The sequence below is a fragment of the Brachyhypopomus gauderio genome, unplaced genomic scaffold, assembly GCF_052324685.1.
Source record: "Brachyhypopomus gauderio isolate BG-103 unplaced genomic scaffold, BGAUD_0.2 sc86, whole genome shotgun sequence".
NCBI lineage: Eukaryota > Metazoa > Chordata > Actinopteri > Gymnotiformes > Hypopomidae > Brachyhypopomus > Brachyhypopomus gauderio.
The window spans coordinates 408,576-432,920 of NW_027506907.1; the positions used below are offsets into that span (position 1 = coordinate 408,576).

Sequence of the window (24,345 nt, forward strand, 5' to 3'; positions counted from 1 at the left end):
GACTGGTTTGGCTGGATATTTTCAAAATGAATGTTAGATTTAGAGTAAAATTCAACATTTACAACAAAATTTGACAAACACATTAGTGAAATTTTGTTTTACAAATCTGCATCATACTAATTTCCTTCAAACATATTTATCGTTGGATAAAATAGAATTAAAAACATTTTATTTTGGACAAAATACTAACTGATTGAAGTTTAGTTTTGTTAATGTTCCGTCTTAATAAGGTCGTATGAAAATACCATTATTATCTCTTGCCTACCTATTCACCTTATCAACAGCTTGGTAGTTACAGTGCCTTGCGAAAATATTCAGCCCTGTTGAACTTTTCAACCTTTTGTCACATTTCAGGCTTCAAACATAAAAATATAATAATAAAATTTTTTGTGAAGAATCAACAACAAGAGGGACACAATTGTGAAGTGGAACAAAATGTATTGGATATTTTAAACTTTTTTTATAAATAAAAAACTGAAAAGTGGGGCGTGCAGTATTATTCGGCCCCTTTACTTTCAGTGCAGCAAACTCACTCCAGAAGTTAAGTGAGGATCTCTGAATGATCTAGTGTTGTTCTAAATGACTGATGATGATAAATAGAATCCACCTGTGTGTAATCAATTCTCTCTATAAATGCACCTGGTCTGTGATAGTCTCAGGGTTCTGTTTAATGTGCAGAGAGCATCATGAAGACCAAAGAACACACCAGGCAGGTTCGAGATACTGGTGTGGAGAAGGTTAAAGCCGGATTTGGAGACATCTCTTGACTGTGCAAGCCATCATATTGAAATGGAAGGAGTATCAGATCACTGCAAATCTACCAAGACCTGGCCATCCCTCTAAACTTTCATCTTGAACAAGGAGAAGACTGATAAGAGATGCAGCCAAGAGGCCCATGATCACTCTGGATGAAGTGCCGAGATCTACATCTGAAGTTGGAGAGTCTGTCCATAGGACAACAATCAGTTGTACACTGCACAAATCTGGCCTTTATTGCAAGATGAAAGCCATTTCTCAAAGATATCCATAAAAAGTCTCATTTAAAGACACTCCAAACATGTGGAAGAAAGTGCTCTGGTAAGATGAAACCAAAATCAAACTTGTTAGCCACAATGCAAAATGCTATGTTTGGCCTAAATGCAACACAGCTCATCACCCTGAATACACCATCCCCGCGGTCAAACATGGTGGTGGCAGCATCATCGTTTGGGCCTGCTTTTCTTCAGCAGGGACAGGGAAGATGGTTGAAGCCAAATACAGGACCATTCTGGAAGAAAACCTGTTGGGACTCTGTAAAAGACCTGAAACTCGGGTGGAGATTTATCTTCCAACAAGACAATGATCCAAAACATAAAGCAAAATCTACAATGGAATGGTTCACAAATAAACGTATCTAGGTGTGAGAATGGCCAAGTCAAAGTCCAGACCTGAATCCAATAGAGAATCTGTGGAAAGAGCTGAAAACTGCTGTTCACCAACGCTCTCCATTCAACCTCACTGAGCTCCAGCTGTTTTACAAGGAAAAATGGGCAAAAATTTCATTCTTTCGATGTGCAACACTGATAGAGACATACCCCAAGCGACTTGCAGCAAAAGGTGACACTACAAAATATTGTAGCTGAATAATTTTAGATGCTCAATTTTTCAGTTTTTTTATTTGTTAAAGTTTAAAATATCCAATACATTTTGTTCCACTTCATGATTGTGTCCCACTTGTTGTTGATTCTTTACAAAATCTTTTAAATTTTATATGTTTGAAGCCTGTAATGTGGCAAAAGTTTGAAAAGTTCAAGGGGGCCCAATACTTTTGCAAGGCACTGTATATGACACTAAGAGGTCAAAGGTTACTCAGTTTCTCTTTACTCTTTTTAGCCATCCCGATAGCCTCTGAACCCATACTGACACTTCGACGGCGCTGCATGTGTTCTTCAGAGGACGAGATCCATTTTGGATCCTTCCCATCAGGAAACAATGGAATATCAAGACTTGGATCCATTAGAAGAGACGGCACTTTGTCACTGGTTGATTGTGGGATCATGATCTTTGCCTGGTCCCTGATTGGTTGGAAGGAGAAGAAGTCTGGTATGGAATGGTTGATGGCAATGGGCCGGGCGATTCGGGGCTTCATCATGCCCAGAGAGAGAGCACTCAAGCGGACCGCTTTTGGTTGTTCACATACTCTGTCCTGGCTCGGCCAAAGAGGCTCTTGTGTTATAGGTGGTGGTATTTTTGGCACAAATGATTCTCTCTCCACTCTATCGTCTCTCTCCATCTGATTCTCTGAGCTTTTCACTCCATCCTCCTGTCCACTTTCATCCCTCGCTTGACCATCTGTGCATGTGTGAGTGCATGTGTTGACTGTTCCTCCACAGCTGCAGGTGGCGCTGTGGGTGTGAAGTCCCGAGCCTGAAGGCAGTAACGCACCTCTTGCCTCGCTCCACTCCACGCACCCTTCTCCTTCACGCTCCCCATATGAGTAAGAAGGTTCAGAGATGGCAGAACGTGTCGGGCGCAGTAGCTGAGCAGAGGTTCGGTGAAGAGCTTCACCCACAATGCCAGTGGAAGAGGGGGTGGAGCCTCTGAGTTGGTCAAAGCAAGCAAGACTGGGATTCTTAGTTACAGACTCTTCTATATTCTCAGCAATTTCCTCCAGGGGCTGGAAGTGCATCTCCTCTTTGGGTATTCTGAATTTTGACAGATGGAAAGAATGGTGTTATATAAACGTGACAAAACCCAGTACAAGCAACAACACAACACTGCTCTGGAGTTCTAGAATTCCAGAGTTACTGTCGCAAAACTGCAAAAACTAGTCTGCCAAATTAAAGCTGCTCCTAATTGGGACTTGAAACCTTAGTGCTATTCAGTCAAGTTTTTATCCAAGGGAAGTTTGTTTATCAACTGAAGCTCATAGAAACAGTACAGTTGTTGACTTTCTCAATCATGGAAACTTTCATTCCTTGAATAGCTATAATTTAATCTTTATAAACTTTAAGAATTTTTCAACAAAAACAAAATGACGATGAGAATCATTTAACATGAGTAAAGGCACAGCTGCAACACGGATTAGTTCAAGTGGGAAGTTTGCTCACTGTAATGGAGTTTGCCAAGACAGCAACAGAGTGGATCAACATATTTAACATTTCCAGAAGGAATGGACGTGTGACTCTGCACTCTAGCATGTGAGAGTCCAAACGAAGCTATTTTTGTCATTAAAACATTAAGTCTACATGTTGACATAGGAAGCAGCTGCTTGGACTGTGGGACACAGGAATTTTATTTTCTTCGGAAAAGATGGTACGTGATTTTAAGGACAATTTGGAAACTGGAGAAGGAACAGGTTTATGTTGGTGGAGGCTAGAGGAGGCTTTACGCTATCTTTACGCCAGTGTCTCATCTTCTGACTGAAAAAGGACAAACCATCTTTAAAAGCATCAAGGCGGAAGGAAACGTGTTTGGATCGCAGGGGTTATATCCCGAAATCTGGGACCACCAAATTCTGTGACTGTAGAGCCGGCAGCACGCAAGTCACCAATTCTGATAGCTGTCAGAACATGTGACTCTACCATAATAATAAATGTGTTAAACAATCAAACTGTTTGTAGGTGTTGTGATTTGTGATGGCTGTGTGCTGCTATCTCTCTGCTGATCCCAGACATGAATGAATATGGAATTATACAACACCTGAAAACTTTTGATTGGTGTTTAAAGCACAATGGGAGAGTCACATTGTAATGACTGCACATGGGTACTCAATCAACTACTGTATGTTTCATTAAAATGTGTACAGCTGTTGATTAAATACTGTATGCTAGTGTAGGTACACAGCTTAAGAGCAAGTTAATGTGCAGTCTGCAGACAGAATTCGGTGGTCAGATTTTGGTGCGACACAGGTCTGTATCCTGGGTGTAGAGGTATGATATCACTACCTGGTTTTTAATGGTGTGAATGACAACACAGACGAGACTATTTCTACGTATGCAAATTGTTTGGTTAAAATGGAGGTCGAGGGTCATGATTTTGTTACACGTAAGCCTTTCATGTCTGTCTCAGAATGATGGGGGTTATATGCTTTGTTAATCTTACAGAAAAGGTGTTGGATTAAAAATGAGAACCCAACTAAACTAAAGCATCTAATTTAAAAAAGACTGATGAAGATGTGGATGCTAATGAGTGTGAAAACAAGGTGTAAAGTGTGCCTGACGTTTCAAATACTTGGTAATAAGAAAAAAAAAGCTAATGCGTGACTAATGGATTTATGACCTGCTAAAGACAAAGAAAAACATGCCACATTGTTCAAAGGACAAAATGCTGAGTGTAAATGAGCTCATGTGACAAAATGGTTATCAGGTTTGGGGCGGGGGGGGGGGGTGGTTGGGGTGGCTAGTTCTTGAGTGAAATCGATGAAGCTGAAGTGAATGAGATCCAAATGATGATATTAAACCTGACGACAGTATTTCCAACAAGGACACAAGGATTTCTAGTAAAACCTCAAGCCACAAAAATAGCCAACCCAGTTTTAGGTCCATGACGTCTAATCACTTGTCCATTTGTTTGCATGCCTGCAAGATTGGGCAGAAAGAGCAGTGTTTGTTGACTGGAGCTGAGGGAGAAACCAGAGCACATGGCACTCAACGCAGACACAGCAGCTTCTGCCGCTAAATGTCTGGATTAAAAACACGTGGTGCTCCAAGCATCATATCCGGTGGAAAGAATTCTTGTTAAAGAAAAAAAATCCAAAAGGAATTCCTGCAACAATCATTCCAGAAACATCTACAGGAGATTCATCTAGAAACATCTACAGGAGACATCAACAGGAGCTGCAAGGCAAATGCATCTTCGTACCACATTGCTCCAGAAACAAAGGTGCAGCAACAGTTTGGAATACATGTCTTACAAAGAGAAAACTCACAAAGTCAAGTATCTGAAACCCCCATGCAGTCTCTGAGACCACAATAGCAGCTAGGTCAGCCTCAAACAAATCTGGCTGTAAATGAAACAGCAGCCGTACGATTTCTGAAAAGACAACAAAAGATCAACATTGTTAATTCAACAATATAATGCACATTTTCTTTCGCTAAAAATGTTCTAATCTTTAAAGGTAATGCTCATCAATATAGTGTTTTTATCAAGGCCTTTGGATGTTGTCAGTGGCGGACTTAGCATTTTGGGGGCTCAAGGCGAATTTAGCTAGGGGGCCCCATCAACATTAATATGCGAGAAATAAGTTCAGGTTCACACTACACGATTTTAGGCTGGTTTTTCAGTCGCCGACTGTAACTGTGGTCGGAGGCAAATCGGGGATCACTCGGCGCTCGCTCAGTCGTGTAGTGTGAACTGCTGAAAGACGCTCGCCGAGTGGTCGCCAACTCATCGCAGACGACCGGCAGATATCTAGCATGTTTAATATGTAGCCCAGTCGGCGACTGTGAGTCAACAGCAGCGTCTAGCTTCATACAACTTTACTACAACACTGTGTTTAAGTTATTGTGACAGCACTGGAGAAATAGTGCGATTGACTATATCTATGTTCACTGCAACGGAGAGATGAAATAATTCTGGCAACTAGGGACTATGGAGTTGTTAAACGGTAAAAAAAAAAAAATAATAATAATAACAAAAATGTGGAGTACATGTACATAGTTTTTTTTTCTTCTTCGTGGTGTTGCTGGTTCTCGCGAGTTTCGTTTTCGTGTTCTCGTGTTTTTGGACGGCAGCCAGATGAGTCGGCGATTCCCCAGTCGTGTAATTCGTGAGCCCGCGTCGCCGATCAGTCATGTAGTGTGAAAGCCACAACAACTGAAAGACTCGCGATTACAGCACAACCAGTGTAGTGCGAACGGCACAAAAACCTGACGACTGAAAAGTCATGTAGTGTGAACCTGGCATTAGCTAGACAAGGGGGCCCTACAGTGGGAGGGGCCCAAGGCAATTGCCTAGCAACGCCTCTATGCAAAGACTGCCTCTGGATGTTGTGTTGGCAGTGTTGCGAATAACGCCGTTAAAAATAACGGCGTTAGGTAACGGCGTCATTTTGTCAGTAACGGGATAATATAATTAATTACTTTTCCTGTCGTTACAATGTCGTTGACGTTACTGGTCATTAAAAGCGGTGCATTAGGACCGCTGCCCAGGCTAGTGAGGAGTAACAGATCTCGATATGTCACAGTTCTGTTTAACTTAACAAGTCAGTAAGCGATTGGCTAAGGCAGCGTTATGGTAGCCAATCAGAGCCAGTGTTTTTACACGCGTGACAGAAGCACACCAGTGACGCGACGCAAACGGAGAAGAGGCAGAAATGGCGAGTCAGGAGCAAGCCGAAGAAAAATTAGCGTTTTTAAGGTGGCGATATAAACATTATTTAAGAAAATACTTGAAGTTCCTGAATGTCTACCAGACTGGGTATTTGATTTATTTAATTAAGAATAGAGGTTTTATTGTTAAGTTTACTTCTGTTGTGAACAAACCAGTTGACTCAGGTTGAGAGAATTTAATTTAATTTGATAGATGTAAATGCACTTTATATAGTGTAATCCTGCACTGGTCTGTTGATGTGCAATAAATATCAAAAGTTAAACACCTTTCTGATCTACTCATTTCAACTGCCTGTGAAAACTGCTTTTTCAAAAAATCCTTCCTCATTGGCATATAACTTTTTTTTTACTGTAATGCAAATAGTTACTTTCCCTGGTAACGAGTTACTTTTATTATAGAGTAATTCAGTTACTAACCCAGTTACTTTTTTGAACAAGTAGTGAGTAACTATAACTAATTACATTTTTAAAATAACGTTCCCAACACTGTGTGTTGGGAGGAGAAAAAACAAGCAAATAAGGAAATTGTACTTCCTGGAAAGGTACACTAGAGGGCAGCCACATGCGTTTGGTTGGAATTTGCCAAAATATGGCTCCTGAAAGTGGTTAGGCCACACTGAAAAATGCTGTTACAACTGCGTTTTGAGTTTTGGGAGGATGCTGAAATGAAACCACTTGCAATACATTCATGAGCCCAACATATAAATGTAGAGTCACATCATGTGACCTCTTGAAAAGACAACACAGTTGAGCAATACTGTTGCTTTGACTGGACACCAAGTTAAATGTCTCTAGCCTTGTCTGGTGACGTTCGGAACACTTGAGCTACAGAAGTCAGAACTGTGGATGAAGGAAAACCACAATTCAAAGCTAAACTGAAAGATAACTGTTTTGACACTATGAGTATAACCAAGGAAAAACCTATCATGGAAAAAGCCAGGAAAACTTAGGGTCAACGAGGCTTATGTAGGAGCAAATGTAATACCTGTATGCTTTGTTCCCAAGATCATGTATTGGAGATGGAAAAGAGAAATATATAGGGAGAAGATGTCCATGGGGAGATGATATTCTTTCTAAAGGACAAAGGGAACTGTTTTGGTTGCTTATGCATTGAATATTTAAGCAAGGATTGCTTGACTCATAAAATGCAACCAACAACATCCCAGCATTCCTCTCATAAGTCTAAAAGGCAAAACGGATAAAGCCGTCAGTATAGCTGGTGACTGCTCCAAGGAGTCAGTAATGAATACAGCGTTTGTTCCTCCACAAGCGTGTGATCATACAGGGGCTGGCAGTAATCACGGGATTCGATCTATTCTCCCAGTAAAATTAAAATCTAGAAAGCAACACTGTATAGACTTAGACATTCTTGTATCCAGGTACTACATGTGCCTCTTGTTCTAAAAGCCTATTGACAAAGTTTAACTTAAGTGGAAGAAAGAGAAAGATCCCTTGACTAACGATGAACTCAAGGACATCTGTCTACAGCCATGTTGTGAGTGGTTTAATCTACAAGGCGACCATTTTCAGCCCTTCCCGAGGGCTGTTGTCATAAGACAATGCCTGTGATCACAGCCAACATAATCAAGATCAAATAATCAAATTAATCTGATTATGTGGCTAAATGGCCTTGTTTGCATGGTGTTTGCGCTCATTCCATTCCAGCTTTGGAGTTATTAACTGGTACCAATGATTCCGAGTTGCTTGAGCTATTGGGTTAAATAGCCACGGGGAAGTACCCCATGCAGCAAGGACCCTGTTGGGGTGGGTCAGTAATGGATCATTTGGAGAATGTTGTTCTAAGCATTACAATGTGCATTTCCAGCTCTTAAAGGTGAACAGATTCTCCATAGAAACATTGTAACAAATAGGCTACTGACAACTCAAAATGAACATAAAGGGCATCTGAAGGAAATGTCTATAGAGAGGATCTGAAGTAACTCATGAATGAATGGGACTCATGGATGACTAGGCATTACATTTTGAACTTACCACTCAAACAGGATAACGTCATCATGCCAAACAATCTCTGTATTGCTGAACAGCGCATCCTAGGATTGAAGAGAAAGTTTGAGAAGCACGAAAATATCCAGCAAGAATATACTCGTTTCATCGATGATGCCACCGAGAAAGGTTATGCTAAAAATGTACAAGACCAGCTAAACTGTTCAGATGGCAAACTTTTGTACGACCCCCATCATGGAACATTCCAGTGGCAGCTGGGACAAAATATTCTAGATGAGGAATTTGTGACGTTGTTTCAGCAACGATCCCACTACAACTTACAGTAACAAACCACCTCTGCTCTATGAATTAGCCAGAAATTATCACATATCACTAAAAATCAACAGACTAGTGACAATTATCATAGGTTTCAGCTTTACATGCTAAGTAAAATAATATAATTTGCAATGTGATTTTATGATGTGTAGATTAACTTGTGTGGCACATTTAGTTTATAGCCTATGTGGATTTAAGTTAAGCTGTAGCCTACATCTTATTTTGAGATGTGAAGATGCTTCTATTAACATTCACAGTGAAAAATAGTTGAATATTTTGTTAAATAATAGATTTTTTACAACAACTGGAAGGCTCGTATTTTCTAAGTTATGCAATAAACTGGGTATCAAAAGGGAATGCCCCTACTTACACAAAACAACTGCCTAAACTTAGCAGTTGTAAAGCGATCTCATCTTCCCTGAGTTTGCCAGGACCACCATTAAAACACAAAGCTAAATATGGTTAGCAAGTCACTAGCTCAACAAGTTAAAGTTAACCAAGTTTACTTAGGCAAACTAACCGCTAACTAATACTGGCGCAAACATAGATTTAGTTAGCTTAGCTATCAAATACCATAAAATACACATTGTACAATTTGAGTAGCTAACTTGCTTAGCAAGTTAATCAGCAACATGTAGTTTCTTCACCAGTATCTCTTTTCTCAAATGGATTTTGAATGTGGGGTCATGAGTGTCACGTTATATAGTTTGAGGCATGAGCGGGTAAGTAACCGACGGGCACCATTTATGAGACAACAGACGACTCTCCTCACAGACCTCAAACTCCACCCCTCTCGCCCACATTCACCATGGGCTATACCCCTTTTCAATCTTATGTGGTGTAAGGGAATTTGTGATTTACTGTCTGTGACCCTCAGACAGAACACTCTGACATTCAGTTCACTCCCTTATCTGTGTGTCTGCTCCTCAGTTAGAACCTCTCTCTTTCTCACTGTATACCTCTCTCTCTCCCTGTACTTTCCACTGTCCCTAGATCCAGTCTACTGTACATCCTCTCCTGATAAGGAGAACACCAATCATACATATGTTTTATAATTCTTACCCAGTTGTGTTAAGACACATCTTCTTCGTTCTGTATTTAACTACATGTATTATCATTAAGCTTTGGAACTCTTTCCTGACACCCGTGTGTTGTGAATCTGTTCTCCTGGGGCCAGCTACGGAACTCTGAGGGCTGTAAAAATTTATAATCCAAATTATTAACCCTGATGGTTTTGGTCTATGTCTGAAAGATGACTCCAAAAGAAAATAATCCTTAACAATTTGGGGGCTCGTCCAGGATCTTTCTAGGTAAGCTTTTCATTTGTCTATGAAGGATCGTTTAGCACTTTTGACCTTCTGAAACGGGTTGTTTCTGCTCCTCTACCACTGCGAGTAAGTAAGTGATCGAGAGAGTGATGTATCTGTTTCCGCTCCTCTACTGCTGCGAGTACGTTAAGTCTTATCGTAGTGGCGTGTGGGTGATTAATGTAACGAATAAATACACCCCGCTGATCTAGAGAGTGATGTGTTTTTGTGTGCACTGTTTGGGAGTACTAATCCCTGGTTGATTTGCCCGGAACGTCAATAGAGGCATTTAAATTGTATATTTGAGCTGTATTTCTTTCTATTGTTTTGATTAACAACTGTTGTTGTTAAAACTTTTATTCTTTTATTGTAGTACTGGGAGCGCCCTTAAGACATGGGGTATAATAATAGCCACACCTGATTGATCACACTGGGCACCTGAGTCATGTACTCCAAATGACTCTATTCTGGTCCGATCCCCAGACAGTAGGATAGCACTTTCAAGTCTTGTCTACCATTTCTTGTGCGATATGTTCATGGCATTACACATATCGCCCAAAGGGGGGTTGTTTAGATGATTGGTGATTCATATTGATTAAGAAATAAACAAACAAACAAAACTATGCTTATACCTGAGCATGTTTGGGCAAGTATTTACACCCCATGAGTTAAGAGCTCTCCTGGTGTTTCATTTTTCAGGTTAAGGTCACTAATGGTGTTTCTTTTTCAGGTGACCTGGATGTGTTAGATGGTGAATACACGTCTCTCCTCATATAAACATAATGGTTTTCATGTTAACATGTCTAGTTCTTTGCCTCTGCCTGCAGATAAACCTATTCCTGATGTCTCAGTGAGCCCTCATGCCTGTGCTATGTTCTAGCTCCACCCTTTTAGCTGTGCTACAGTAGGTAGATCTGCTGGAGCCTTGCACACTACCCAGCTGGCACACGACCGACCTTCAACGTTGAAATGTGGTTGAAATATAATTGAAATACTGTCTGTTGTTGTTTCAACGTTGAAACAACGTTGAATCAACGTGTAATGTTAAATGGTTGCGCAAACGTTGAACTATTAACGGTGAATCAACGTTTAATGTTAAATGGTTGCGCAAACGTTGAACTATTAATGGTGAATCAACGTAATATCTTCAACCTGCCTTTGTATTACCATTTCAAGTTCAAAAAACACATACAATAAAAAAGTACAAACAACACTTTGGCATTGGCTGAGGGTTTTGAAAGAGGTATTAATTATTATTAGTAGTAGTAGTAGTAATAATAATAATAATAATATTAATATAATTTTTTTTAATTAATTCGTCCAAAAACGTCGTCAAAAACAGGCAGGTATTAACCAGGAAGACAACATCAGGCATTTAAACAGTTTTAAATGTTTTGAGGCAGAAACAAAACTTCGCAATGACAAATCAACAGGTTTAAAGAGAGTTTGCAGGGTAGTCGTGGCCTGGCGGTTAGGGAACTGGTCTTGAGACCGGAGGGTCCTGGGTTCGAGTCCCAGACTTGAGGCCATGACTGAGGTTGTGTGGTGGTACTCCGAGTAAAATTAAAGACTAAAAAAAAATAAAATTGTTCTTTTTTCATTATGGCATACAGTTGTTTTTATCCTCTGTCCCATGCAATTTTGAGCATCATGAACGTGAATTTTATGGTTTATTCAAGGTTGAATGTATGACGTTGAAACGACGTTGTCATATCAACGTTGATTCACCTTTCAAAATCGACACAAAATCCAACGTTGATTCAACCATCACTTTCGACGTTGATTCAACGTCGATTCAACGTTGAAATGCCTGCTGGGTATAGTCCATTAATTTATACTTCTCTGTACTAAGACATGTCTAATCATCTTGTCTCTACTCTTGCTGAGGTAAACCTTCTCCTGACGTCATGCTGCTACTGAGTCTCAATCTGTTTCAGCTGTTATGGTGTCTCCAAACATCCACTGATGTCTCCCTCCTTCACACCAACTCCACTGCACTGGACAGATGTTTCTGTTTCAGACACACATTCACCCAGCAAACCATGACTAGAATTTCTAGAAAACTGGAATGCACATTCTTTTCTTTGTTTTTCTTACTTATTTTACTGTTTGCTGAATAACAATTACATTATCGTCATGTCTGTTGACATGAAGAGGATGTCCACCAGAAGAGGATGGGTCTCCCCTTTGAGTCTTGGTTCCTCTCAACGTTTCTTCTTCATGCTCTAGGGAGTTTTTCCTTGCCTCTATCGCCTTTGGCTTGTTCACTGGGGACTGGGACTTGTACTTGGACATATGTAAAGCTGCTTTGTGACACCTGTTGTAGCACTATACACTGTCTACCTCTCTCTCTCCCTGTACTTTCCACTACCCCTAGATCCAGTCTACTGTACCTCCTCTCCTGATAAGGAGAACACCAATCATACATATGTTTTATTATTCTTACCCAGTTGTGTTAGGACACATCTTCTTTGTTCTGTATTTAACTACATGTATTATCAACTTTAGAACACTTTCCTGACACCTGTGTGTTGTGAATCTGTTCTTCTGGATCCAGCTATGGAGGCGTACAAATTTATAATCCAAATTATGAACCCTGATGGTTTTGGTCTATGTCTAAAAGTTGACTCCAAAAGAAAATAATCCTTAACATGTGGGTGGGTCATAACGACTACGCCACAATGAGCAACCGTGTACATCATCGTCAGTAACGTCTGTACTCCACCACTGAGTTTTAGCCATCAAATTCGAGGATGCTAATTGGCTAAATTTATGTCACTATGCGAATTGTGTCAGCACAGCAATTGGTTGTGCTGCCGCTCTGATTTGATTACATGTTTCACTGCAGAAGAAAGGGAGAATTAACTAGGAAGCAAATTTCTCCAAATATACACTACGTACAAAATATTAGAGATATTGGGCTTTTGGGTGAAATTTCAGGATGAATTTAAAATGCACTCTAACTTTTAAGGTTTCTGAAATAGTTTCAAGAGTCAAGACGTAGATCATAGCCTTCAGGGTTCATAGACAGGATTATGAATTTGTACAGCCCTCAGTGCTCCATTGTTGGCCAGGAGAACAGATGCACAACACACGGGTGCCAGGAAAGAGTTCCAGAGTTTAATAATAACACATGTAGTTAAATACAGGATGAAGAAGGCGTCAACACCATTCGGTAAGAATAATAAAACATGTATGATTGGTGTTCTAATTATCAGGAGAGGAGGCACAGTAGATTGAATCTAGGGGTAGAGGAAAAATACAGGGAGAGACAGGGAGACGGAGAGAGAGAGACAGATGGACAGACAGAGAGATAGAGAGAGGGGGGGGGTGGGGAGAAGTTCTAACTGAGGAGCGGACACAGATAAGGAAGTGAACTGAGTGTCCTATGGGTCACAGACAGTAAATCACAAATCCCTTACACTAACCTTTACAGGTGACCTTCCCTAAACATTTTAATACACATGTCCAACCATTTAAGTACTTTTTGCACAGCCTGCTGTTCTCTAACAATGCTTAACCGCAAAATTCACAAAGGTGTTTGATCCACGAATGGACCAATACATTTCCTGGTTCAATTAGTTATTTACACAGTCCTCCTCATTATGCTGTTCACATAGACGACACCTAACAGTTGATGAACATCACCTCGCCATTATGAGGCTTCAAGCAGAACGTTCTCAAATGGAAGTGACCACTGAGCTTAGAGTGTCATCAGCAGGTTGTAATAGGGATAAAGAGAGAAGGGAGGAGTCACAGAAAGGCATATGAGTGGACGTCCTTTGGCCACATTCAACACTGATGGGCGCTTCATTGTGAGCAGTGCCATGAACCGTATGATGAATGCTATACAATTCCAGGCATGTTAAAGGGAGGTGAGAGACAGACCATTAGAAATCATTTACATCACAGTGGTTTGTGTGCTAGACAACCTGCAAGGGTACCTGACCACACCACCAGACACAGGCATCATCGTCCTGCATGGGCCAGGGAGCATTTATGGCCTGGCAGTTAGGGAACTGGTCTTGTGACCGGAGGGTTGTGGGTTCGATTCCCAGACAGGCCATGACTGAGGTGCCCCTGAGCAAGGCACCTAACCCCAACTGCTCCCTGGGCGCCAGGCTAGGGCTGCCCACCGCTCTGGGCACGTGTGATCCATAGCCCCCTAGTAATCACTAGTGTGTGTGTGTGTGTTCTGACTGCACAGATGGGTTAAAAGCGAAGGAAAAATTTCGATTGGGGTATAAAAATCACAATTGACAAAATATGGCACATTTCACATTTATGCTGCATGAGGGACCAGTGGGCCTCAGTGCTGTTCACTGATGAAAGTCTATTCATGCTGAGCAGAAATTATGGCTACCAGTGATGTTGAAGACGTAAAGGAGAGCACCATGCATCAGCCACAACTTTTTGTTTTTCCATAAAGCCAAATATCACTTTTTGTGAGTAGTGTATGTTCAAATAGTTATTGTGTATTTGAGCACATTCATACTTAATACACATAGTTATTGAATATTTAAGAATTTAAAATATTTATTTTATCAGTTAGAGAATGCACACACTAGCAACCTCTATTGGTTAGCTACAACTGGAGTATACCATACCTGAAGAACACCTGAGTGTATGGACTGTGGATATGAATACAGGAATACATCTGTGAACCACCAGATCAACCTAAACTTACCAGTTCCTTCTAGTCTAGACCTTGCATTCGTGACTGACATCAAATCCACAGTGTCTATAACAGCATTGGGCTGAATGAATGAACAGGTGAATTGAAAAGTCTGATTTATTTGATTTTGCAATAGGCAAATGCATTCAGTGTTGAAAAGTGTACTTTTCACTGTGACTTCACACTGTCCATGTTTCTGATGCTATTGAATTGCACTATGGCATTGTTGTATGTTCATGTTTCCTTTTGACTTGAAAAAGCAGTAGTGGCTTCACTCATGCAAATGACCAGCCCTCATGCAAATGACCAGCCCTCATGCAAATGACCAGCCCTCAGTCAGAGCTCAGCGCTGTGGTGCTGCCTATTTCCGTATACAAAATGCTTAGAATAGAAATGCAACTGTGACTGAAAGACTTCAATGCATCAAAACATACAGAATCTCAACCATCAAAGACGCAACAGACATTAAGTAATGGGAGAACATTACCACTTACTAAAGTTTTGCAGATGATGCATCTAGAGGACTAAAGATGTTAAAGCTGGTCACAAGGAAAATATGGTTGAACTCAAAATGGTGCTATAGGTGAAGCACGTTTTAAAGGAATCGAGCGAAAAAAAAGAATAGTTGGAAACTTCTGACATGTCTTGCAATGTAGAACAGGACATGAAGGAGATCAAGTCTTCGGAAGTGCAGCAAAGCGCGTTCACAGCCGATCTTTAAGAAGCAGAATGACTGATTGTCCTTTTCTCTCAGCAGGGTCAACAGTGAAATTGTTCCACTACCCTCTGGAAAACCTGAGGTAAGAAGAACAGTGCCACCCACATTCTGATATTTTAACTAAGGACCAACATATCTCCAACCTCATTTTAAAGCATATTCATGAGCAAATAATACATGGTGGAAGACATCGCATGCTTTCCAAATACTGAATAATTCATGCTAATGGAGCAGCCAGAAAAGTTGTGTTTTTTGCCAACAAAGGAAAATTGGGTGAGCAAAAAATGGTGGGCTTGCCCAGCGACTATGTTGGAGCTAAATACTTTGATGCGTTTGGAAATGAAAAGACGCTCAGTTGTATAGCAGTATGGAGTTCTTTTTAGTATGGAGTATGAAGTACATATGGTGTCCATATGGAGTATAGCCATTAGATATCGAGTGTTCATTGGACACAAATGCATGTGTTAATGCTAGTTGCAGGTCTTACATTTGAGATCTGAAAATGGAACCAACTTTGTTGAAGCAAAAAGAGAATGAAGCTCTTTCTAAACTGAATCATGTCAATAAAAAAAGTAAGTAAAGACATAATTTTCCTTTTTGCAGGAAGGCATCAAATTGAGCTGTAACTCACCACAAGCCTCACATGGAAAAAAATCATTAGGCTAGATTGAAAGGCACTAGCTTCAATTTTACACTAAACGATGAAGGTTTGTAGAGTATTGTGTGAAGTGGAACCAGTTGTAAATGACAAACTCAAAACTATCTGAATATCCTAATGACCTTGAACCGCTTACACCGAATCTCATGTGAAAAATCTCTCCTTTTTTACATACCTTTCATCTGTATGTAAAAAACAAAACAGAAACAGGTACAAATCATATCTGACCTTTTTTTGGAAGTTATGGAATTATGTAAAGACCAACTTATGCCTGTCCTTATGCACACCCTGTTTCTGTGAATATTGTGCATGCACTGCAATTATAGATTGCTGTCTCCTTTATGGCATTTAAAACTGTTAATTTCCTCCCACCATTAAAAATTAGAGGCCAATGTATAGGAGCCAGTTTACTGTTTATTCACATTTTGCTCTGTTTGTGCTTGACTACATGGGGCTCTAAACTGACTCCATTGTAGGTGCAGTTGTCTTACAAGGTCGCAGCAACATGGATTGCATTCAGTGCGAAGTTTCTTCACTATAATGGAGAATTTTGATCAAGATATTTTTATGTTTTGTAAGGTATGGCTGTGTGATTCGTCACTCTAGCTTGTGACGAGACCAGACAGAGTCAGAGCCAACCTGCTTCACTGCTGACCCGTTTGTTCTTTTAACTTGGCTTTATAGGAAAGTCATTAAATTTCATGTTTAATTAAATGTTCCATTAATTGTATTTTACTCTCTGTTGCAAGATTATGGGTGTTTCTGCAATCCATCCCCTTCGTGGGGGATGTTCATGGGGATTTCATGGAGATATCTGAAGAGCTATCATCACTAAATTTACTTAGTCCCATTGTCCCAGCCTCAGCAATGTGTGTTTTCTCATGTTTGTAAATATAGACTCACGCCATGTCGAAGGTGGACCCCTGGAAAGACGGTTTACGTAGTACAAATAGTGTGGCGGCTGTGTAGGGTGGCCGAGGGTTTGATTCGTTCCAGTAACGATCACGCTCCATCACAGGGAGATCCCCATACATCTCATCCACCGCCATCATGGAGACCTGCAGGGATACGCACACACGCACACGCACACACACACACACACACACACACACACACACACACACACACACACACAAAAGCTTTGTTTGGTTCAAAAGACATGAGTGACTGACTGACTGACTGACTGACTGAATGAATGAATGAATGAATGAACAAATGAATGTGTACCTGGAAGTTCCTGTCTATAAGCCAGTTGGATTCAAAGTCATCATCGTCCTCACCAAATGGGTTAATCAACTGCTCTGCCACCTGTTCATCAAGGTTAACCCATAACCATCAACATGCACACTAAACAAAAATATTTACATAAATACATTTTTAAATTAAGGATTTAAATAACATGTTTTATATCTGGTGAATCCCATATCACAATCCCAGTAATTTATTATTTAAAAAATTTTCACGAGGAAACATACAGTCATGGCCGAAAATGTTGGCACCCCTGAATTTTTTGCAGAAAATTAAGTATTTCTCCCAGAAAATTATTGCAATTACACGTTTTGTTATACACATGATTATTTCTTTTGTGTGTATTGGAACAACACAAAAAACAGAGGAAAAAAAGGCAAATTTGACATAATTTCACACAAAACTCCAAAAATGGGCCAGACAAAATGATTGGCACCTTTTCAAAATTGAAGGTAAATAACTTTGTTTCAAGCATGTGATGCTCATTCAAACTCACCTGTTATAAGTAACAGTTGTGGGCAATTTAAAAATCACACCTGAGACCAGATAAAAAGGAGAGAAGTTGACTCAATCTTTGCATTGTGTATCTGTGTGCGCCACACTAAGCATGGAGAACAGAAAGAGGAGAAGAGAGCTATCTGAGGACTGTCTGTGGAAAAATATCAACAATCTCAAGATTACAAGTCCATCTCCAGAGATCTTGATGTTCCTTTATCCACGGTGGGCAACATAATCAAGAAGTTTACAACCCATGGCACTGTAGGTAATCTCCCTGGATGTGGACGGAGGAGAAAAATTGATAAAAGGTTGCAACGCAGGATAGTCCGGATGGTGGATAAGCAGCCCCAATCAACTTCCAAAGAAGTTCAAGGTGTCCTGCAGGCGCAGGGTGCATCAGTGTCAGCCCGAACTATCCGTCGACATTTGAATGATATGAAGTGCTATGGCAGGAGACCCAGGAGGACCCCACTGCTGACACAGAGACATAAAAAAGCTAGACTGCAGTTTACCAGAATGTATGTAAGTAAGCCAAAATCCTTCTGGGAAAACATCTTGTGGACAGATGAGACCAAGGTGGAGCTTTTTGGTAAAACACATCATTCTACTGTTTACCTAATACGGAATGAGGCCTACAAAGAAAAGAACACAGTACCTACAGTCAAATATGGTGGAGGTTCAAAGATGTTTTGGGGTTGTTTTGCTGCCTCTGGAACTGGGTGTCTTGACTGTGTGCAAGGCATCATGAAATCTGAAGATTACCAAAGGATTTTGGGTCACAATGTAGGGCCCAGTGTCAGAAAGCTGGGTTTGCATCCTAGGTCATGGGTCTTCCAGCAGGACAATGACACCAAACATACTTCAAAAAGCACCCAGAAATGGATGGAAACAAAGCTCTGGAGAGTTATAAAGTGCCCAGCAATGAGTCCAGATCTAAATCCCATTGAACACCTGTGGAGAGATCTTAAAACTGCTGTTGGGAGAAGGCACCCTTCAAATATGACAGACTTGGAGCACTTTGCAAAAGAAGGGTGGTCCAAAATTCCAGTTGAGAGGTGTAAACAGCTTGTTGATGGTTATAGGAAGCGATTGATTTCAGATATTTTTTCCGAAGGATGTGCAATCAAATATTAAGTTGAGGGTGCCAATAATTTTGTCTGGCCCATTTTTGGAGTTTTGTGTGAAATTATGTCAAATTTGCCTTTTTTCCCTGTTTTTTGTGTTGTTCCAATACACACAAATGAACTAAACATGTGTATAACAAAACATTTGTAATTGCAATAATTTTCTGGAAAAAAATACAGGGGTGCCAACATTTTCGGCCATGAATGTATTGCTATCTGTGAAAATTAGTTTCATTATTAATTTAAAAGTCTTCTTCGTCTTTCGGCCATTCCTGTTTAGGGGTCGCCACAGCGGGTCAAACTCCTCCATCTGGCCCTGTCTTGAGTGTCCTCCTCTGACACACCAGCCACTCTCATATCCTCTTCCACTGCATCCATAAACCTCCTCTTAGTTCTACCTCTCCTCCTCTTGCCTGGAAGTTCCATCCTCAAGACCCTCCTACCAATATACCTCTCCTCCCTCCTCTGTACATGTCCAAACCATCTCAATCTCGCTTCTCTAACTTTATCTCCAAAACAAGCTACATGTGCTGATCCTCTAATAAACTCATTTCTGATCCTATCCTTCCTTATCACTCCACATGAGAATCTCAACATCTTCATCTCAGACACCTCCATCTCCCTCACCTGTCTCTTTGTCAGTGCCACTGTCTCCAGTCCATACAACATAGCAGGTCTCACTACTGTCCTATAGATCTTTCCTTTCCTTCTAGCCGACACCATTCTATCACAGATCACCCCAGACACTTGATGCCATCCACCCCACCCTGCCTGCACTCTCTTCTTTACCTCTCTTTGACTTCCTCCATTACTCTGTACCCTCGACCCTAAGTAGGTAAACTCGTCAACCTTCATCAAATCAACTCCTTGTAACTGGACCTGTCCACCGTCTGCCCTCTCATTCACACACATGTACTCTGTTTTACTCCTGCTCACTTTCATTCCCCTGCTCTCCAAAGCATATCTCCATCTTTCCAAGCTCACCTCCACCTGCTCCCTACTCTCACTACAGATCACAATGTCATCAGCAAACATCATAGTCCAAGGGGACTCCTGCCTAACCTCGTCCGTCAGTCTGTCCATGACAATTGTGAACAGGAAGGGACTCAGGGCTGATCCCTGATGTAGTCCTACCCCCACTTTAAACCCGTCTGTCATTCCTACCGCACATCTCACTGCTGTCACACTGTTCGCATACATATCCTGCACCACCCGCACATACTTTTCTGCTACTCCTGACTTCCTTATTATTAATTAAAAAGTAAAAATAAATAAGTTTTAATTCAAAGATAAATTATTAACACAGTTAAACAGCAGCACAACAAGTACAATAATAGAGAAAGAAGGTGAAAGGTCATTGGTACCAACCTTAAGCCAGCCAGCATAGAAGAAGAACTGGAGCAGGGTGAAGATGGGAACATATAGGTCAAGGTCATGACCCGGGTAACCCCGGCTAGGGTCCAGAAACTGACGGCCAATCAGACACACCAGAAAGAAGCTGTAAACGGCCAGCGTGACCACCTAAGGCAGCAGAGAGGACACGAGTTTTCGGGTGGACAACTCCTGGAAAGTCTTGAGTGTTTACGCTGAGATTTGTTAACATTTAACATCGCACACTTGAAAATATAAAGTGTTTAGCTTGCCCACAATCAACATTAAACGTTAATTAAACGTTAAAGGTTAACTTGATTTCCTTGTTTAGTTTTACGTGTGTTTTACGAAACACTTAAAACATTATTGCATTTGCCCCAACACCCATTGACATGCACACGTTTCTCACCTGTGTGTACACAAGAGGCACGCTGATCATGTCAAAGTGGAAGAGCATGCTGCATTTCCCCCTGAAGTCGTTCAACTCCTACAAATGATGATGAAGACAAGACACTTTGCATATGCTTTGGATGCCACTGCCTTATTCAGCCAGTAATTCTTGTTGATTTAACCACGTTAGTTATTTTTATTTAGTTAAATGTAATCTGCTTTTTTTTTCTTAAGTTGTTGTCCTCTTTATATACGTCGTTAGCGTATTATTAAATTGTCATTGGATCAGTCTTAGCAGGCAAGACATCCCGTCCCTTTATTCTCTCTCCCAGCCTGTGGTCTCTCTCATGTGGTCTCTCTCAGCCTGTGGTCTCTCTCATGTGGTCTCTCTCAGCCTGAGGTCTCTCTCAAGTGGTCTCTCTCAGCCTGTGGTCTCTCTCATGTGGTCTCTCTCATGTGGTCTCTCCCAGCCTGTGGTCTCTCTCATGTGGTCTCTCTCATGTGGTCTCTCTCATGTGGTCTCTCTCATGTGGTCTCTCTCATGTGGTCTCTCCCAGCCTGTGGTCTCTCTCATGTGGTCTCTCTCATGTGGTCTCTCTCATGTGGTCTCTCTCATGTGGTCTCTCCCAGCCTGTGGTCTCTCTCATGTGGTCTCTCCCAGCCTGAGGTCTCTCTCAAGTGGTCTCTCTCAGCCTGTGGTCTCTCTCATGTGGTCTCTCTCATGTGGTCTCTCCCAGCCTGTGGTCTCTCTCATGTGGTCTCTCCCAGCCTGTGGTCTCTCTCATGTGGTCTCTCCCAGCCTGCGGTCTCTCTCATGTGGTCTCTCTCATGTGGTCTCTCTCAGCCTGAGGTCTCTCTCAGCCTGTGGTCTCTCTCATGTGGTCTCTCCCAGCCTGCGGTCTCTCTCATGTGGTCTCTCTCAGCCTGTGGTCTCTCTCATGTGGTCTCTCTCAGCCTGTGGTCTCTCTCATGTGGTCTCTCTCAGTCTGAGGTCTCTCTCATGTGGTCTCTCCCAGCCTGTGGTCTCTCTCATGTGGTCTCTCCCAGCCTGTGGTCTCTCTCATGTGGTCTCTCTCAGCCTGTGGTCTCTCTCATGTGGTCTCTCTCAGCCTGAGGTCTCTCTCAGCCTGTGGTATCTCTCATGTGGTCTCTCCCAGCCTGCGGTCTCTCTCATGTGGTCTCTCTCAGCCTGTGGTCTCTCTCATGTGGTCTCTCTCATGTGGTCTCTCCCAGCCTGTGGTCTCTCCCAGCATGTGATCTCTCTCAGTCTGAGGTCTCTCTCATGTGGTCTCTCTCATGTAGTCTCTCCCAGGCTGCGATCTTTCTTAGTCAAGGCTGAAGGGATCCTTTTTTTTTTAATCTAAAAAAGTTAGTGTTCACTTTTTCACTTTTCAGGCCTAGTAAACTTTACTTTTGCTCTTACCTTTTGTTTGGCACCATCTTAAAATATTTAAATCTATGCACTTAATCGTTAAATTCGCACCCTGCCCTACCGCCACTACCTCCCCATCTACAGACAACCTGTGTGTGTGTGTGTGTGTGTGTGTGTGTGTGTTCAGCAGCAGTATAAGTGACACAGACATAGGCCCTATACAAATTCTATAAACTGGTTGGTTTTGATTGGTTGATCACCTCCAAAAGCAACTTGTAAGTATTGTCGTCTTTAATTCTTCCCTCAGATCGAGCGTCGGCTGCTAGATTAGTGAACCACACGCATGGAATCCAGTATTTATTATAGGGAGAGTGCAGACTCTCAAACTTCTTTCTCTCTTCACGTGTCATGAAGCCTACATGCAGAGATAGAGAGAGAGACGCAAAAATTTTTACCTTCGTATGGAAGGTTAAACACGTCCGCCTTTTAATGTTAAATTATTCAGCCAGCATGAACTACCATTCGTAGGGGCAATAAATAAATTACCTGCTTCCACCACATGATCCATTGTGGGGAAACGCTTGAAAACGGCGGTGCTTACAGATCGCAGGATGAGGATAGCGGACAGGCTGGCATACCGCATAAGCGTGCGTCGCAGTAACCTGCCGCGCTCGTCCCCGCCGTGTAAAGCTCCAGAGAGCGTGCACATAATCCTGTCCGGGAACGGGATGGAGGTGTACTGATTCCACCAGCGGTTCACTATCAAAGTAACGTAGAATCCTATAGAAATAAATACATGATGCAAAATATGAAAGAAAATTATTGCACATAATTAAGATGCTATTAGAATTCTAACACGGGTCAGTGTTTGTGTAATCATGCTTACCCAACACGAAAGACATCGGAATGAGGCTGGCGTAATGGTTGCAGTAAATTGAGAGTTTTTCAAAGTATCTCTTTTGCTGGTCTGAAAGAAAGAACCTGGAAAAAACCAAATGACAAATACAACAACTGTTGTTGTTGTTGTTGTTGTTGTTAGCTTAGTTCAATATTAGGACTATAAAAAGAAAGAAAAAAAAATCACCTGTATGTAATGCTGATTGCGGTGTACATGGCGAAAAAAGCCAAAAATTCCTTATACAAAACTTTATATATGCTTCCCTTCCACGCGAGGAGCAGTTTGGAGAAGCCACAGAAGCGCGCGTCAGACACGCTCGCGGTGTACGTCACCGTCATGACGCAGAGATAATGTACAGATTCAGAAGCGCGTATGCTGAAAATGAATTTATTACAAATAAGGCACAAAGATATTTTTTTCAAAACCAAACGAGCAAACAAAATACATAATTCATGTCTAATCTTATGCCACAGGATAACTTACTAACTGTTATATTTTATCCTATAGCTATAACCTCTAAACTATGGAATAACGTTTCAGAAAATTTTAGGGAACTTTAGATGTTTTCAAATCAAGATCAAGACGTGTTTAGGACTAGACTATAGAATCCGTTTCTTGGTTGTATTTCAGTTACATTTATATTTCATGAATTTTAGTAATGTTATTTAATCAAAGTACTTTCTTATGCAAACTTGAAATTCTAAGATTATTGTTAGGATTAAAATACTTATTTTCTGTACATTTCTGTACATGATTTCTGTACCCACTTGAAAGGCTTTGAGTAAGAGTACATAAACAAATTAAGTGATTTTTAAATATTATAAAACAAATCACGTTACTGATTTGGAGAATCCTTACCTTTAGCAACCCAATCTTAAGGGTAACAGGACGTTTAAAGTTAAATCTGCATAATAAGTCTTCCACAGAGTAGTGACACTGAGATTGTAATGTAGTTAAATTCTTCCACTGGCTTTTATTGCTTGACTTTGTACTGATAACTCGAGCGAAATTAAACGCGCCGCCTCCTCCCCTTCAGTTAAAAGGAGGGATTTCAAATAAATTAATCCTCAAACGTCTTCTGTGACCTCTTTCTGTACGATGCAAGGCCTAAAGGTTTTTTCAACAATTGAAGTTACAACTTTGTCACACAGGCAACACAATCCACAACTCTGTGCTATGAGAGAAATAACGAGAAACTCTGATGTCTCCAGATTACGCATTGTTATTAGTATTTGTTAAATTTTTTAAAATAATTAAAAGTGAACATCAACACACAAATCCCAAGCCAAAACAGCATACTTCTGTTATATTTGAGTACTTTATATAAGTGGTTCCTTGTAGTATGCTGGCCAGAGGCGCGCCCAACTGTCGGGGGCCCCGGGATAAATGAGCGCAGTGCAGAGCTCGTTAGCGCAGACTCCTGCTGCTCCGGACGCACGCGCCACTGCGCGCTTCGCGGTGTTGATGAACTGCAAGCGACAGGCCAGTTATCAGC

At 41.2% G+C, this 24,345-nt stretch overlaps 1 protein-coding gene across 1 annotated transcript; it reads right to left on the reverse strand.

Moving 5' to 3' along the window:
• Nucleotides 1–1,787: 1,787 nt before the first annotated feature.
• Nucleotides 1,788–23,188, reverse strand: best2 (bestrophin 2). Its single transcript, XM_076991824.1, has 9 exons — nucleotides 23,037–23,188; nucleotides 22,839–22,933; nucleotides 22,499–22,732; nucleotides 22,213–22,367; nucleotides 20,600–20,677; nucleotides 20,188–20,340; nucleotides 17,177–17,257; nucleotides 16,853–17,007; nucleotides 1,788–2,684 (listed from the first exon to the last, which is right to left on the reverse strand). The coding sequence occupies exons 1-9, from the start codon at nucleotides 23,186–23,188 to the stop codon at nucleotides 1,838–1,840; spliced, it is 1,950 nt and encodes a 649-aa protein (XP_076847939.1). The 3' UTR covers nucleotides 1,788–1,837.
• Between the last annotated feature and the right edge of the window lie 1,157 nt (nucleotides 23,189–24,345).

Excerpts from the sequence above, each read along its gene's own strand:
- best2 (XM_076991824.1), bottom strand. The coding sequence starts at position 23,188 with ATGACGGTGACGTACACCGCGAGCGTGTCTGACGCGCGCTTCTGTGGC. Across the intron at positions 22,934-23,036 it reads GCAATCAGCATTACATACAG|GTTCTTTCTTTCAGACCAGC; the intron begins GTGATTTTTTTT and ends GGTTTTTTCCAG. Across the intron at positions 17,008-17,176 it reads TTATAGACAGGAACTTCCAG|GTCTCCATGATGGCGGTGGA; the intron begins GTACACATTCAT and ends GTATCCCTGCAG.